Source organism: Marmota flaviventris, chromosome 19 (assembly GCF_047511675.1).
Source record: "Marmota flaviventris isolate mMarFla1 chromosome 19, mMarFla1.hap1, whole genome shotgun sequence".
Taxonomy (NCBI): Eukaryota; Metazoa; Chordata; class Mammalia; order Rodentia; family Sciuridae; genus Marmota; species Marmota flaviventris.
The window spans coordinates 1132693-1151160 of NC_092516.1; the positions used below are offsets into that span (position 1 = coordinate 1132693).

Genomic DNA, 18468 nt, shown 5'->3' on the forward strand with positions numbered 1-18468 from the left:
ATGAGAATAATATGGGTAAAGTACTTAAAGGGTGTCTGTTCCACAGAAAGTGCTTAGTAAAAAGGTACAAGTATTATATCAGCACTCATTGGAAAATCCAGACCTGGTTTCTTCTAGGAACCCAATTAACCAAGGGTTCCTACCTATTGGGTGGTAAATAACTGGCTTGGGAGGCTGACTACTCTCTCTTGAAATGTAAATGTAAACGCCCTGTGCCAGGCTTTCAAGCTTCAAGCCAGAGACTCAACAGATGCCTCAAAAAAAAAAAAAAAAAAAAGAAAGAAAGAAAGAAAGAAAAGTTGTTTCTTCTTTAACTTTCTGAACTCTGTAAAAATGTAGCTACATTGTTTAATTGCTAGGCCAATTAACTGCTGTCTGAACTGTAACTTCATAGGCTTAGTTCTTAGAAATATAGCTCTTAGGAAGGTCAACTCAAGCCATCTTGAGCTACTTCTGCCTTGGTAAGGGCCAGTTAGGATAACACAGGCAAGTCTCTGTCTGCACCTGTGAACTACTTATCCTGAAATCTCTCCACATGGTCCTGGTCATGTAAGTCAAGAATTCAAACCCACCAATTTTGTAATAGTTAAGAAATGATGTAAAATTTCCTATAAAGAGCCCCTTGTGACAGCACTCTTATGACATCAGCTTGGGCCCCAGAATTTCAGAGCTCTAGGTCATCTGGTCCTCTGATGAAATAAACCTGAGCTCCCACCCTCTGAGTGGTGCTGGTTTCTTGCTGAGTGTGATATGCATAACCCCACCACCCTCTTATGACCATTATATATCCATTTTCATTGTCTGATGCATAATAGATGACAAATAAAAGTTCATAAATTAAATAAATGCACCCAGAAAGTTAGTGAACAGATTATTATATCATGTCCACAAGCATATGCTGCAGTCTGGCTGGGCACAAATAACTGAGCCACCATGAGGGACTTGCCTACAAGTCAAAACAGGAACTCCTTTATTGTCCGAACTCCACCACCGGCACTCCACGCGCACTCCCCGGGAACTCTCTCTCCCTCCACCAGGCTCCCTGAGAACTCAACAGGAACTCTGAGAGAACTCCAAAGGAGCTGGCTCTGAGGCAGCAGGAGCCGCCCTATTGCTGGACAGCAGGGGTCTATATACAACTGAATACACAGCCTATTTCAATCCAGCACCATCCAGGCACAGCAATTATACACAGCTTAACTTAATTATCCTCATCTTAATGGCTCCCTGGCATCACCTCTCAACCACTCCTTCTGGCAAAATGCCAGGCGCCATCCCAACTGGCTGTGGCTCTCAACATCTCCCCCCTTCTGTTTAATTAAACAACAAGCATGTGTCTTAGGGACCGTGCCTGTCTTAGGTTGTCCAATACTACATATGGTCCTTACCCATCATCGGACGAGCTGACCTCAAGGCGTCAGCCTGCTGTCTTAGGTTGGTATCATTGCAATTGTATCTTACTGACTACCGGTCCAGCATACAGCCATACTTTTGGATAGGCCTTTGTACCAGTGGGGGGGTGAGATTCTTTGCCTCACCTCTGTTGGCCCCGAAATTTTAGCTGAACGACCATCACAAGCAGAAGGGAGGAGGATACAAAATGCTACGACACCAAGCCAATTGACCACTCCTTTTGGAAAAATTGTACCACTGATGACACCATCAGCAAAAATACCCTGGCACTACCACAAGTCACTGCACCAACAGAGAGTTCAATGCATACAAGTGATACATAGTCCAGGCAAGTTCTCCAAGCAGTTCAAAGCAGACGAATCCATCAATATGTCCATTTCCTCCCAAAGCAAATCGACTTCTTGATTGAGCATCACTTGTTGAGTTACATTATTCATTGATGCATCGATTTATACAGTTTGTTGTGATAGCTATCGCAGAAGCTGTAGTTTCGTTTTATCTTTGTCTTCACCGGCACTGGGATGAAGATAGGAATTCTGGCAATGATGGCTAAAAAAATTATGTAGCATTCCAGCAGGCACTAAGAAAACAATTTTCTGAGCAATTTACATTATCCTGAACAGAATTATATATAATGAAAAGGAAAGGTGAAAGTAAACAAACAGATCTGTTAACCTCCTTTTTTGTTCACATATTAAAACAATCCTCAACAGCTGTTTCCCCAATTTAAATTAAACCATTTAAATCACGTGAATAATAAAAAAAATTTGGATCCATTTTTTCATAAGCGCTCCTCATATATGATACATAGACATACGCACATACAGACATACAACACATAACACAAGTGTGCACACATAACATACAACACATAAGACAATACTAAAGGCAATGTAACTTTTCACAGGTGAAATCTCCATTGCGATGTTTAAAAACTCCACAATCAAAAATAGAACTAATCAGAAAAACATTAACCTAGGTGTGTATGAGCTCAAAAAATAAAATAGAACTTCATGATGTGGGAAAGGGCAATAAAATAGATATTGAAAAAAGCATCCTAGGGGCTGGGGATGTGGCTCAAGTGGTAGCACACTCGCCTGGCATGCGTGCGGCCCGGGTTCGATCCTCAGCACCACATACAAACAAAGATGTTGTGTCCGCCGAAAACTAAAAACTAAAAAATATTGAAAAAAAAAAAAATTTAAAAAAAAGAAAAAAGCATCCTGGTTACCACCTGGGTTTGACTCTTCTTTGGATATCCCATCCTTTTTCCTGTAACTTGCATATGGGTCTGAAGGTATTCCCACAAGCAAGCCCCAAGGTTTTTTACATTTGAAATAGGCCTTAATGGTGTTCATTATTCATTAGCCTCCAGGTGTGGGAGAACCACTGTCACAGATGTACGGATAGCCAAACTGGAGTTCTGGATATCAGCCGTTATGGATTTGAGCCAAATCATCTTCTTTTTGGTCTGTAGAATTCATTTAGTTAGTCTCTCTGGAATCCAAATAGGCTGCTGTTCTCCGTGTGGAAACACACAAACAGACCCCCGACTCCAGACAATCACTGGGTCAGGACCTTTCCATTGTCCTGTTAGAATATCCTTCCAAAGTACCTTGGGCTTATGTACATTTTTTGGACACATGTGCCTTTCCGCAGCACTAAGCCCTGATGAATCCAAATTTTAAAAGTTTAGAGTAAAAAGGGTTATTTTAAGTTTATCTTTGGGGGATATATACCCCTTCCCAATTCCCTCTTTTTGCTTTAATGAGTACATTTTAATAGTTTGATGAGCTCTTTCAACTATGCCTTGTCCCTGTGGATTGTATGGGATTCCTGTTATATGAGTAATGCCAAATGATGAGCAAAATTGCTTAAAAGAGGTAGAGGTATACCCAGGGCCATTATCTGTTTTTAACTGTTTTGGAACGCCCACAGTGGCAAAATTTTGTAAGCAATGAGCTATAATATCTTTAGTTTTTTCTCCGGAATGAAGGGAGCCATCAAAAATCCGGAAGAAGTATCAACTGTAACATGCAAATATTTTAATTTTCCAAATTCTGGCAAGTGTGTGACGTCCATCTGCCAAATATGGTTAGGTATCAGTCCTCTAGGATTGATTCCAAGAGTAAAAAGGTCACACAATTTTGACATTGTTTTATTATTTGTCTAGCTTGTTCTTTAGTTATTTTAAAATGCTTTTTTAAAGTATTTGCATTGACATGGAAGGATTTATGAAAATTTGTAGCTTCTTCTAGCGTAGAGAAAATATGTATGCCATGTGTAGTTTTATCTGCTAAATCATTGCCCAAACTAAGGGCTCCAGGCAATCCTGTATGTGCCCTAATATGTCCTATAAAGAATGGATCTTTTATGTCCCAGATTAGACTTTGTATAGTGGAAAGCAAAGAGAAAACTGTAGAGGAAGGAGAAATCCTACCAGCATCTTCAAGGGATACTATAGCATTAACTATACACTGACTATCAGAAAATAAATTAAATACAGAATCTTTAAACATCACAAAAGCTTGTAATACTGCATTAAGCTCTACCTTTTGAGCTGATTGTTTGGGTACTAAAAATGTAAAAGTTTGATCAGGGGTAACTACTGCTGCTGTACCATTATTTGACCCATCAGTGAATATATTTGGAGCATTCATGATAGGTGTTTTTCTTGTCATTTTTGGAAAAACTACAGGATGAGAAGACCAAAAAGACAATAAAGGACTAGATGGTAAGTGGTTATCAAATGAAACATTAGATTTGCACATGATTATTGCCCAAGTATTTAACTCATTAGCTAACTCATCAATTTGATCCATAGTATATGGAGTAATCATTTTATTGGGAGAAATTCCAAACACTCCCTTTGCTCCTTTTATTCCTTTGAGTATTAATTGTCCTACAGCCTCAGGATACCTAGTAAGAATAGTGTTAGGAGAATAAGATAAATGTATCCATAATAATGGACCTTCTTGCCAAAATACTCCTGTAGGAATATTTTTTGTTGGTAGTACAATAAATAATAAAGGCAAACATATCAATTCTATCCAAATGCATATTTTCCATATACGTTTCAATGATTTTTAATGCCTTTCTTGCTTCAGGCGTTAACATTCGGGTGAATTTGGATCTGATGGACCTTTTAGGATATCAAATAAAGGTTCCAACTCTGCTGTTGGTATGCCTAGATAAGGCCTTATCCAATTTATGTCTCCTAATAACTTTTGAAAGTTGTTAAGTGATTTGAGTGGATCTACTCATATTTGAATTTTTAGTGGACAGACCATGGTTGAGAATAATAGAACTCCTAAATAATTAATTGGAAGATTTAATTGTACTTTATCTATTGCTATCTCTAGATTATAATTTTTTAATAAGTTTGTAAGTGTGGCATAACATTCCAGCAATGTGTTTTTATCTTCGTGTTAGCCATCCCTTGAGGGAGTACTTTCCGTTCATATCTCTGATCAGGACCTTCATGATTCAATGCAGGGACAGTAAATGCAAAACATGGAGTATCCTCAGGATGAATTGGAATTGAAAAAAAACCCAATCTTTAATATCTATAACTAAAACATACCAGGTTTTTGGCAAAGCAGACAACTGAGGAATCCCTGATTGAGCAGGTCCCATAATAACCATCTCATTATTAATGGCTCTTAAATCTTGCAATAATCTCCATTTACCAGATTTCTTTTTGATGACAAAAATGGGAGTATTATGGGGAGATACGGAAGGTTGTATATGTCCCTCCGCTAACTGTTGTTTGACCAGGTCATGGGCTGCTTGTTTCTTTTCTTTAGTCAGGGGCCACTGAGGAACCCATACTGGTCTTTCTGATTTCCAAGTAATTTTTATTGTCTCAGTGACCCCTCCTGAAAACCCAATCCATGTCTGTCTGTTCCTTGATCTATTTGTATTGGTGCTGCTATACCTTGTTCTTTTTCTCCTAATCTTTTTCGTTTCCTAAAACCTTGTCTAGCCCTAATAGTGGGCATATTTGGATTGATGTTATTTGTTAATGTCAAACCTAATTGATCTAGGACATCTTGTCCCCATAAATTTATAGGAAAATGATCCAATACATATGGCTGGGAAAAGAAAACCAATGGAGTTTAACAGTCATGTGGAAATGTTCTGGCAAAAGTAAAGACTGGAATATTCTGACAGTGACACACATAGGTTTCTTCTTAACACATTTATTATGGAATGGAAATGTATGTGAGTGTAGCACACCCTGTGATTGATTCCCACCAGCACAGAACACACCAGGGACAACAGCAAACACTTGTTAAATTCTGGAATACATCCAGAATAATCATTTTATTTTCAAACAAAATGGTTTTTTAAAATTTATTATTAATTATTAGTGCAGAGACTAGAAACAAAGCGAAAAATCATATTCCAATTAAACATGCCCAATTATTCAGACATAAGTAACATTTTCAGCTTGATACGGCAGGTGACAATGGCCCTGACAAAGCATAAACATGTAAGCTATGTTACATGCAATTCTTTAAAGGCCCAGCTTGGTTCGTCTCCAGTGTCTCCTCTTGGAGTTGTACCTGATTTTGTTACCAGTTTTCATCTGAACCCACTGGGGAATGGGACGATTTTGCTTTTGTTTCTTGGCGAGGAATTGCTTGATCCTGAAAGTCTTGTGAGAAGACATGGTAAGGAATGGAGTCCACTGAGCATACCACGATGTTGGAAGGAGAGAGCCAAAAATTTCTAAGCATTAAGGAACAAAAGAAAAAGGAAAAAAAGGTGATCCAAAGAATACACTTAAGTGAATCACAGCAACAAATGAAATAAATTAGGGTTAAAGATAAGGACTTTAAAAATGACTGTAATTATGAGTAGAAACAGCAAATAGGTTAGATAAATAATAGAGACTATTCCTCAGACTTAGAATGTGTTAAACAATAAACCAACTGCCAGCTGGGGAGCAGCTGAGGCTGAGGCAAGAGGACCACAGGGACCAGGAGTGGGGGGCCAGCCTGGGCAACACAGCATGCTCCTGTCGCAAGAACCACCAGGCCACGACTGTGTTGGACGTAAGAACAGAATAGGTGGCCACAGATGGGTCTCCTGGAAAATGGGACACAGAAGACAAGACTCAGGGACTAAAGAGCGATAGGAAAGGTGGAAAGTTAAGCACACAGAGGAAGTGTAAAGTGTAAAAGCCATGTACAAAAAGGGTCCCAGAATGGGGAGATGGCGATGGCATAGATCCATGGAACAACATGAATCCCAACAGGGATAAAACCAAAATCAGCCCTGGAACCTGATCTTAAAGACTCCAGAACAATTGGCACATTTGATTAAAACTGATAAAACTAATAACAATAAAGTCAAAAATTCTTTTTTGTTTTTATTTTGTGTACCAGGGATTGAACCCAGGGTTGCCTAACCACTGAGCTACATCCCAAGTCCTTTTTATTTTTTATTTTGAGACAGGGTCTGGCTGAGTTGCTAAATGCCTCACTGAGTTGCTGAGGCTGGCTTTGAACTCATGATCCCCCTGCCTCAGCCTCCCAAGTCACTGGGATTATAGGGAGTGCTATTGTACTCAGCTCACTAGACATTGCAACAGCTGACTTGAGCAGTCAGAAGAAAGAACAAGTGAACTTCAGTGTAGGTCAACTGAAATTGTAAAGTCAGAGGAACAGACAGAAGAAACAGTGGGAGTCTCCGGAAAGAAATAGAAAAAAGGGAAAGAAAGAATACTTGAAAAAATAAATGCTGGGCTGGGGATGTGGCTCAAGCGGTAGCGCGTTCGCCTGGCATGCGTGCGGCCCGGGTTCGATCCTCAGCACCACATACAAACAAAGATGTTGTGCCCGCCGAAAACTAAAAACAACAACAACAACAAAAAGATTAAAATCCTCTCTCTCTCTAAAAAAAAAAAAAGAAAAAATCAATGCTGAAAACCTCCAAAATTTGATCAAAGATATAAATCTATGCATCCAAGAATCTCTAAGAAATCCGACAAAGATAAACAAATGAGCCATATGCTGACATAATATAATCAAATATGATATAGTCAAAGTGTCAAAAACCAAAGACATAAAGAGAATCTTTAAAGCAGCGAGAGAGAAGCACCCCATCATGTACAGGGATCCTCCGAGAGGTGAACAGCCAATTTCCCAGCTGAAATCAAGGAGGTCAGAAAGCATGGAATTGTGCCAGGCACGGTGGGGCATGTCTGTGATCCCAGTGGCTCCGAAGGCTGAGGCAGGAAGATTTCTTATTCAAGGCCTGCTTCGGTGAGGCCTTGTCTCAAAATAAAAAATTAAAAGGGCTGGAGATGTAGCTCTGGTTAAGCACCCCTGGGTTCAATCCCAGGTGAAAAAGAAAAAAAAAAAGAGAGCAATGGGATTTGTACGGCTGGGGTCTCCAGGTGTAACAAAGAAGTGAGCAAGTCATGCAGAAGTAACAGGTAAGGAACAGTTTGTTGACGGTGAAGACGAAAGTGGCATTCAGTCAGGTACAGCAGAGTGGCCAAAACAAGAATGTCTGGAAGTTCTTGCCTCCTACTATGTTGAGCTGCGAGGCGTTCTTCCGTGTGCGGACCTAATAGAGAGCTCCCCGCATTTGCTGGTGAGTTTAGAATTCCAAGTCTGTGGTGGGAGTTATCATGGGCAATAAATCCTCAGTGGCAGGAGTCGCTATGTTACCAGAACATTGTCAACAGGGATGTGATGACTCAACTCCCTGTTCTGTCTTCCACGTCGCATTTTTCTTGTACCCTACTGACACCATCTTGGCATCCGGAACTCCTACCTAACAGGATGACATATTAAAAGTGGTGAAAGAGCCAGGCATGGTGGCATATGCTTATAATTCCAGCAATTTGGGAGGCTGAGGCAGGAGAATTGCAAGCTGGAGGCCAGCCTCAGCAATTTAATGCAGAAGTAGGGTATTGTGTGCTACTCAAGAGGCTGAAAGTTTGAGGCAAGCCTGGGAAACCCAGCAAGACCTTGTCTTGTTTTTTTCTTTGGTACCAGGGATTGAAATCAGGGGCACTCCACCAATGAGCAACATCCCCAGCCTTATTTTTTGTATTTTATTTAGAGACAGGTGTCACCAAGTTGCTTAGTGCCTCACTGTTGCTGAGGCTGGCTTTGAACTTGTGATCCTCCTGCCTCAGCCTCCAGAGCCACTGGGATTATAGGCGTGCACCACTGTGCCCAGCTAAGACCCTGTCTTGAAATAAAAATTTTAAGTCTGGGCATGTACTTCAGTGGTAGAGTACTTTTGTAGCATGCTCCAGGTTCTGGATTCAATAGGGGAAAGTGGGGAAGGAAGGAAATGTGTAAGAGCATAGTTCCTGCATATTATTGAAGCTAAGGTACCTGGAGACGTACCTCAGCAGGAGAGTGCTTGCCTGGTATGTACAAAGCCCTGGGTTCAACGGTTAGCGCTGAAAAATAGAGTCTAGTTGTGATCCCTTTGTAATCACTGAGAAAATAAACCATAGTTGGTTTTTTTTTTTTTTTTTTTTTTTTCATAGAAAAGGAAAGGAGAAAGGAATTTTTAAAAAGTCACACTATCAGGGCTGGGGACACAGCTCAGCTGGTAGAGTGCTTGCCTAAGGTGCACAAGGCCTTAGGTTCAATCCTCACACACACACAAAGAAAAATGCTGTGGTGTAGCTCAGTGGTTGAGCATTTCCCTAGTAGCATGCACCACAAAAACACCAACTACAAAAACCAAAATACGGCAAATTGGGCTGGGGATGTGGCTCAAGCGGTAGCACGCTCGCCTGGCATGCGTGCAGCCCGGGTTTGATTCTCAGCACCACATACAAACAAAGATGTTGTGTCCGCCAAAAACTAAAAAAAAATGAATAAATAAATATTAAAATTCTCTCTCTCTCTCTCTTTAAAAAAAAATATAGCAAATTGGTATATTAATTATTTCAAGCTAAAAATCACTGAGGAACGGGATATTCAGCCTATCTTTTCCTACATGCACCAAGTCACAAGAGTTCTCTTGGGAGGGATGTCCTTCACATACCAAGGCTGGGAAACAGCAGACTGTTTATTAGGGCTGCAACCTGAATAAATGCTTTAACCCTTACCTTCCACATGCATCTATTCTCCCCCATGTACTTCTCAGTAACATCCCTAGAATTTACGACCCTAGTCCAGACATCCATTTATCCTAAGATGATTCCTTTACAAATATACTGTTATTTGTCTAAAATAAGCATCATGCTTTGGTCATTTCTTAAGACTTCATTCTGTTATGAATATCCCCACATTAATTCTTAAAAACTTATTATTTTCTTGCTAAGCAGCTCTTACATTAATGGGGCTCCTAGATTCAGCCAAAGGACTCACAAAAGAACTAACAGGGAAGTGGAAGGGAACCCTCTCCCTCTTACTACATCCCAAAACAAAAGGCAGTTTGAGGCACAACAAAATTGAAAACAAAGACCCTATTATTCAAGCCAAATGGCATACAAAGGATCTGATTTTACAGATAAAAAATAAAAAGGGAATTACAGCAACTTGGTTCTTATAATTATACTGGTCAACAAGAATAGCACAGCTTGTTGAATGGTCATTGCTCAGGTTATTAATTCTAGGAAAGAATCTCTGTAAAGAAAAGCTTTTACTAGGAGGACTTATCTCCATGTGAGGGAGTTGGCCCTGAGAGGTCAGAATGACCTGCCAACTCTCATGCCTCAAGTTTTCCCTAAGTGAAAGAATTTCACGACCTCAGTCTTTCATTTTAAATCCTTTCTCAAACAGTATTATTTTTCCTATATGTGTAGAATTTTTGCTAAATATTTTAATGATAATTTGTTTGCTTTTCTGAATAAAAATTATTTTTAAAATATTTAACTAGACCAAGAAAACGTAGTAACATTGGTCATGCAAGGGCTCAATTTAATTTGAATGATTCATACACAGGTAACTATATTAGAAAAAGAAAGTATAATTGTCTCTTGTTCCAATTAAAATAAGATTTATTATGAAAGAATTATTTAACGGTATGTACTTGCAACTAAACTTTAAAAAGGTAATTGAAGAAAGGAGAATGGGGAACTGCACATTCATCTACATCACAAAGGCACCTCCTTCCAAAGAAGTCTTTCTCCAAATCCTGGGAACTCAGGATCTATTTTATCTTTTGAAACAAGGAAATACTTATTTCCTACCTTTCCCCACTGAAAAAGGCAGGGAACAATGACCAATCTAATAACATAAACTGTCCCAGTGTTTCATTTAAGTATTATTTCCTACTGTAAGAAAACAGCTACTTAGAGAAATAACTGATTCTAGATCCAAGAAAGGAGAGGACAAATTGTTATGGAACACCCCACAACTGAAGAGGAAGGGATTTAAGTTTCACTTTTTTTTTTTTTTTTTTTGGTACTGGGTTTTGAATCCTGGGGCACTTAACCACAGAGCCACACACCCAGCCTTTTTTATGTTTGAGACAGGGTCTCACTAAGTTTGTTAGGTTCGCTAAACTGCAGTGGCTGGCATTGAACTTTGTCTCACCCTTCTAAGGCCCTGGGATTAAGGGCATGTGCAACAATGCCTGCTCAGTTCCACTTCTTATGTGGAGAAGTAACCCAGAGTTTGTGGCTATATAGAACTGCAAATAAATAAATAAAGGGGGACACACACACACACACACTTTGGATTGGACCCAGGGGTGCTCTACCACTGTGTTACTGCTGCATTTTTATTTTTTTATTTTTAGTCCGGGTTCTAAATTGCCAAGGTTGGCCTCAAACTTGTGACCCTCTTGCTTCAGCCTCCAGAGTTGCTGGATTATATGTGTGTGCCACTGCATGATTTTTTTTTTTTTTTTAAGGTGCCCAGTTATCTGTATGCAACCTTATGAAGCTCTAACAACACAGAAGCTTTTTTTTTTTTTTTTAAAGAGAGAGTGAGAGAGAATTTTTTTAATACTTATTTTTTAGTTTTCGGCAGACACAACATGTTTGTTTGTATGTGGTGCTGAGGATCGAACCCGGGCCGTATGCATGCCAGGCGAGCGCGCTACCACTTGAGCCACATCCCCAGCCCCACAGAAGCATATTTTATATAGTAAAAATTAAAATGCCTCTTTGTAACTAAACTTACCCACATTTCCACTCCAACCTTCCTAAGAAGAGTTTACCAACTTTTCCCTAAACATCTATATACATATATCACAGAGTGGGGATGGTGAGGGAGGTGGATGAGAGAAAGCAGAATAAGAGGGAGGGAGGGGAAGGAGGACTATCCATATGTACATACAAACTACACAAATGGGCTTATCCTTCCATCCTACTTATCAACTAAGACATGGTATATCCAGAAGCTCTTTCCACGTCAGAGCTAGTCCATTTTGTATAAAGGCTGCGCTATATTTTACTGTGTTGACACACAGTAATTCATTTGACCTATTCTAAACAGAAAAGCATAGGTGATGCGCTCCCTCCTTTATTCTATTGATAGCATTATTCTGGTAAAAGCTTTTTGGTTATCTCCTAGTTCTACAAATTATTGAGCCAAAAGTGTGGAGAAAAGGTGCTGGGTTAAAGGGTATGTGAATATTAAAATTTAATAGTGGCCGGGTGTGGTGGTACATGCCTATAATCCCAGTAACTCTTAAAGCCTGAGGTAGGAAGATGCCAAGTTTGAGACCAGCCTCAGCAATTTATCCAAGCCCTGGGGAATGGCTCAGTAGTTAAATAATGAGTCCTCCTACTGCACCCTTCCAAATTAATGGGAACTGGTAGTTGGCAGATAAAGGGGAAATTGCTATCAAACACATGATCTGGAAGAAGGACAGACTTTTATTGTCTATTTTAACTTAGGATGTTTGGCAAGTAACCAAAAGTAACCTAAATAAGTAGCTCCTAATGAAGCCAGATTTACAGATAGGTACTAGTGTAGTTAGGTAAATCGGGGGTCTAATATGGAGTAAGCTAAATAAAATGGAGGCCATTATTGAGAATGGAATCCAGGAAACCAGAGCAGCACTTGGGGAAATTGAAATGTTAATGTCCCCAAGGGCTGGAGCCCATCCTCAGGAACTGTTAATGAAGCAGCTCTCAGCAAACAGGGAGGTGCTAATCCCTTCCTGCCCACATTCTGCAGCAGCCCACCTGCCCCCACCTTTGGGGCCTTCCCACCTACATTCCATCACTGCAAGGTAACGGAGAAGGGGAGCTGGTGGGTCAGGGTGGAGTGCAGGCCTAGCACCTTCAAGGTCCTGGGTGGGTCCGCGACCAGACAAGGGGAAACAAAAAGCCCTCCTCTACATCTGTCCAAAGGACACAGGGACTCAATCCCCAGGTCTCAAAGGGGCCTTCTGAGGGCCGGACAGTGGGATGCGGGGTCCTGCACGGGGCCTCCCCTCCCAGAGCCACCTCCCAGGTTTACAGAACCTGGGCTGGGGCGAGGCCGGGCAGGCGACAGCTCCGCAGCTCGGGGCCAGAGGGTCGCACCTCGCGCCTCGGCGCCCATCATGGCCGCAGGGAGGCCGCGGCCTCGAGCTCCGGCCGCGAGAGGGGAAAACACCCGGGAACCGGAGGGAGGCCTGGGGCGCCGCGGGCCTGCGCAGGGCGCGCCCTCTCACCTGCAGGGTGGCCGAGGTCGAGAAGGTGGGTGCGGACGCAGGGCTACTCGGCGGCCGGCGACTCCGTGGGCGGCGACAACTGTAAAAGAGACACGACGAGGGCATGGCGCCTGCACCCAGGGCCGGTCCACACCCGGGGAGTCCCGCCCCACTGGCTGCCCCCGGCCGAGTCCACCCACCTGGGTCAGGCCGACGGCCTCAAGGCCGAGGCCTCGGGGTCTCTGGGCCGCAGGAGTGGCCAGCGGGGACAAGGGCGGCTGCCGGAAGAGCGCCAGGCCTCACCGGAAGTTGGCCCAAGCCTAGGGCTCGCGTTTCGTGCCGGGTTATGCGCGGTCCTGGAACCTGAGCGGGTGGCAGCGCGGCCCCACCCGGGTGTTTCCGCAGGGCACAGCCGCCTTCAGGCCGGAAGCCGGCGTCCCAGGGCCTTAGGGCTGGTGGTGGCCACAGGGCCGCGGGTCTTGACCTGGGAGGCCGGAAGCGGAAGAACTTCTGCAGGCCCTTAGAACGTGGCAGCTGGCCCTGGGGCGGGTGCGCGGCTGGCCCTGGGGCGGCTGTGCAGCGGAAACAACCCACGGACTGCTGTCCACTCCCCCTTGCTTCTTTTAAAAGACGACTTGAACTTGGGCGATGCTGCATATCCGTGTATCCCAGCGATTTAGGAGGCTGAGGCTGGAGGATTGCAAGTTTGAAGCCAGCCTCAGCAACTTAGCAACGCCATAAGCAACTTAGACCCTGTCTCAAAATCAAGAAATAAAAAGGGCTGCGGATGTGGGTCAGTGGATAAGTGCCCCTGGGTTCCATCCAAGGTACCAAAATTTAAACATCAGTAAATAAACATAGGTAAGTAAAAAGTGCCGTGATACTGCTCAGTGGTAGGACACTTGCGCAGCATGGGACAGGTGCTGGGTTTCAACGGCAAAGAAGGAAAAAGCATTGTAGAAAACAAGTGTGTTCCAGAAATGACTTCTTGGGATGGAGTTGTTAGATAACCTCTAGAAGATGCCAGGCAGGTGCATTTGGTTGGGAGGCCTGGAGCAGAAGGCTAAGAAAAGGCAGCTCTGAGCCGGGGCATCGCATCGCAACTGCTGTTCCCTGTGTGCATGTGACTCCTCACTGTAGTCCTGGGGGACGATATAAAAAACTTCCTGGAACTACAGGGTCTTTTCAGTTATTCTGAAGCGCCTGGTGTATTAAATGTAGAAATGGTAAAATAACACATTCTGGAAGTATCTTTAAAAAAAGAAAAAGAAAAACAGAAAGAAATTCATGAGAAGTGTTTTGTTTGGGGATGGCCAAGCCACTTCTCTGAGCATACTGTGTGTGGTTCCAGAAGAGAGGAGAGAAATGCGAAGAGCTCTGTGCCAGTGTGTTTATCCTTAGGTGTTGGGTTAAACACTAATCAGTTAACACTACTCTAGGGAAGTTTGCAGTGAGATAAGGACTCTAAAGAATGTGATAACAAAGGAAATGGAGAAGGAGCTGGCCTCTCCCCTTATCTCCAATCTCTAGGTGAGAATCAGAGCAGACCCACCAGGGTGGTAAAGTAAAACAATGGACTCATACAAACACCTGATGAAGTCCCCCCCTGTGAGGTAGGCATGCACTAGCCCATGTTGCCCTCCATTTCATCCTGGCCTGCTGCCTTAGGATGGAGTCCCCCAAGTTCTTTCCGTGGGATTGGTAAAGGGTACACTTGGGGCATTTGCAGGCCTGAGACTGAACATTAGGTAAGAGGAGCCATCATCCTTTATGTTCCTACGCTGGGGTTACTGTGTATTTAATAGTACCTATAGTGGACAAGCAGTTCTCGTTTTTCAGCATTGGTCTTTCTAGAGATTAAAGAATTTGCCGGTGTATGACAAAAGTATAGTTGTTAAAATAATGTGTTTTGTATATTTTGCATTGAAATTCCCAGTATAAGGCTATCTCCTGAAGAATTGAGCATTATTATAGACTACAAAGAGAAGGCAAAGGAGTAGTAGTGGTATGCTCGAGTTTGGGACCCTCCAAAAGACCACCAGAGACCAAGATTGACATAAGAGGCATTTATTGCGAGCTAGCTCGGTCCTCTCCGTGCACACAGCAACTGGTGAAGCTGAGAGGCCCAAGCCCAGGGTTTGCAGCAGTTTTATACACTCTCTGGGGAAGGCAGGGACCCACATACATCATAGCATCTCAGCAAATCATCACACACCGCGGGAAAATCATAAAACAACTCTGAGACATGATTAGCGTATCAAGTGGCAGGAAAGAATCTGGAAAGGATTATTGGTTAGTTCAAGGGGTTGACGCACTTAAAAGTGATTGGTTTAAATGGCGAGGGTGTCGAGGGTGTCACAAGCTGGGGTATGTGCCAAGCTGCAGGGCTTCTGGTTTAGATATTGGTCACCACACCTAGGTGGGGGCTGTCTGGAATTTCAGATATTTCGATATCTGGCCTACCTTAGGCAATCACCATCTGCATTGTGCAGAGCTTTCTGTGGTATTTCCTGACTTTAGGTCTGCAGTAGGTCAGGGGTTAAGTTTCAGAGCAAAATGAGGTCCTAAGTAGAATGAGGTGGCTTAGGTCTTTCAGTAGGCCAGAAACTTTAAAAAAAAAAAAAAAAAAATTTTTTTTTTTTAAGTTTTTATGTGATGCTGGGGCAATCTCCTGGTTGCTGGTCACGCACTCTACAACTCAGCTCCCCTAGTTCCTACTGGTATTCAGAAGGGAGATTGGACTTAAGAAATTCCAAGTGTCTTGCTAATGTGTACTATTAAGATTTCAGCTCACCCATTTCCAAGTATGTCACGTGCATTTCATATAACTTTGTTATACTGTATATAAAACCATTAATGTTTTTTCTTAAGGACTTGGGAGCCATCTCTTTGAAATGTATTCATCAAGGAAGACAGCATCTCGATCTTCCACCTCTTTCATGAGGTGCTAAGCAAGTCAGTGAGACCCTGTCTCTAAATAAAATACAAAAATGGGCTTGGGATGTGACTCAGTGGTCAAGTGCCCCTGAGTTCCATTCTTGTTACCAAAACAAAACAAAAAAAACTACCTTGAATAAGGAGAGCATTTTTATTTGTTTGTCTACGTGGTGCTGAGGATGGAACCCAGTACCTCAGACATGCTAGGCAAGCGCTCTGCCCGAGCTACAGCCCCAGCCCCAGAGAGCATCCTTGTTGTCTCCCCATTGACCTACCAAATTCAGCAGCTCCACACACAGAATGAATGCTTTAACATCACAGGTACTTTGGGCAGGAATCTCCTTCTCATGCCAGGGTGAGAATGTTGCCAAATTTCAGTTCTTGGCCCTGATGCTAATCCAATAAAGAAGACATGGTTTTGAGAAGAAGGAAAAAGAAGGTTTATTATTGTGCTACCAAAGGAGAAATTCAGGGGACTTTTATCCCAGAGGCTGTGATTCTGATGGTTAAGGGAAACAGGGCTTAAAGAGGTGATCCAAAGGCTAGATTCCAGGTGTACCTTGTCAGGTACTCCTGTAGACTGGAGGGAAGAACCACTTCTTAGTCTTCTGGCACCATCCCTCAAGTCTGAATCACTTCATTCCAGTGGTGTTTTTGCTCAAGAACAGATAACTCAGCCTAGGATGAGAAGAAGGGTAATCTTGCTTTCACCAAGGTTGGGGGGGGGGGGAGAAGGAGAAGAGAAAGACAAAAAACATCAGTTTAAAAATAAACCACAGTGGCAGAGCAAAACGTTATGTTCAAAGCATGAAGTAGACCTCCTGTTACAAGAAAACAGACTTCGTGGTGAAGGACTGCCAATTGGGGCTGTAATCAGCCGTGTGAACCTGTCGCTGTACCTTGTCTTCCTCTAGCTTGACACCACCTGTGAACCTCTCAGCAGCCTCCCTGGGATTACTCACCTAGTCCAGAGATCCACTCGTGGCACATTTCTTCCCACAAGTCTATCATTCTTTGTATAAAACCTATTAACACATCACTTCTCTGGACTTTACTGTTTTGTCAAGATCCTCAAGTAAAATAATAATAATAAAAAACCTTGTATGCTTTTATTGTAAATGTGCCCTGTATTATTCCTAGACTGAGCTGGGGAACCCACATTAAAGTTGAGGGGCAGTAGAGGGGCCTTTTTCCCTGAAATGGTGCATTCAGAATAAAGAGGAGCTGCAGGAACATGGACACAAACCATTGGGTTCAACCAAAAAAATGCCAGACACCAAAGAATACTTACTGGAAAAGTGTAGGAAGATTCAAAATGCTGAACTTAACTGCATGGTGGCACTGAGAAACTGATGTGAAACCAGCTTCTACCTCAAGGCCTGTTCAGAGGGAGGGGGCGTGACCCTTGTCCTTGGAAAAACCCAGAGAACCTCCTAGGCACATAGCCACCCTGCTGAGTTGTTTAACTGGAGAGATCTGTGGCACCAGGTGTCCCTGACTCAGTTGCCCTAGGTGAGGACCCATAGCAACCCCCTAGCAATCACTAATCAGCATGAGACAGAGAAAATATCTGAAATGCCAGGGGACCCTCCCAGTAGTTTCCATGATTGATAACATGATTAGGCCACCCTGCAGTTCAGCGTATACACTCTTGCAACCCCTCTTGGCCTAAACCAATCAGTTCAAATGTATCCACCACTTTAACCAATCACCCTTACCCAGCTTGTTCCCACCAGTGAATGTGCTAATCAATGTTAAGAGTTGTTGTTTGACTTTCCCTCGGTATGAAATGATTTGCTGTGTGATGTGAGGCATAGAATATCCCCCCAAAACCTAAAAATCCTCACTGAACTAAGGGTCAGGTCTCACTCCTTGGGACCGCTGCGTCGGAAACGGTTGTGAGTCCAGGCTCAGCTTGCAATAAAGACTCTTGTGTGATTGCATCGGATTCGGCTCCTGGAGGTCTATTGGGGTCCCATGAATCTGGCATTACAGCACACACTTGTGATCCCAGTTATGTGTGAGGCTGAAGCCGGAGGTTCACTAGTTTGAGGCTGGCCTGGACAACTTACACTCTATCTCGAAATAAGAAAATTAAAAGGGCTCAGTGGTAGACTGTCCCTGGGTTCAATCCTTTAAAAAAAAATGAGAAAAGAAAAGAAATTTAATTATTTAACCAAAAACTGTCCATGAAGGAGGCCTTTGTGGGTTACTGGGTAAGGATAAAAACCAGAATTGCTGGGGCTCAGGATGCTGGGCCAGCGCTTGGTGCCTGCTTCATTCTCTGGGGATCAGTGAAGGAGTTGAAACCTGGCCTCACCCCCACCCCCCAGGAAACTCCCAGTCGAAACTTCTCCACTGACAGACACCCCCTGCAGGCATTGAATTACTGCAGAGTCCTTCTCCTGGACTGCTTCTCACCGGGCAACTCTGGCCAGGCTCCCAACTAAATGGTTTCTATTTTATTGTAAATGAATGTCAGTTGTCACTGATCTTTTGTTGGCTCTACCTGCCCTTTAGCTCCTGCAGAATGGAAATCCAAGG

General features: G+C 42.9%; 1 protein-coding gene across 1 annotated transcript; it reads right to left on the reverse strand.

Moving 5' to 3' along the window:
- Positions 1 to 5932: 5932 nt before the first annotated feature.
- On the reverse strand, positions 5933 to 6088 carry LOC114096814 (large ribosomal subunit protein eL39). The gene has a single exon (XM_027940396.1). The coding sequence runs from the start codon at positions 6086 to 6088 to the stop codon at positions 5933 to 5935; it is 156 nt and encodes a 51-aa protein (XP_027796197.1).
- Between the last annotated feature and the right edge of the window lie 12380 nt (positions 6089 to 18468).

What these genes read in the sequence shown, in the direction of transcription:
- LOC114096814 (XM_027940396.1), bottom strand. Translation starts at nt 6,088, where the DNA reads ATGTCTTCTCACAAGACTTTCAGGATCAAGCAATTCCTCGCCAAGAAA.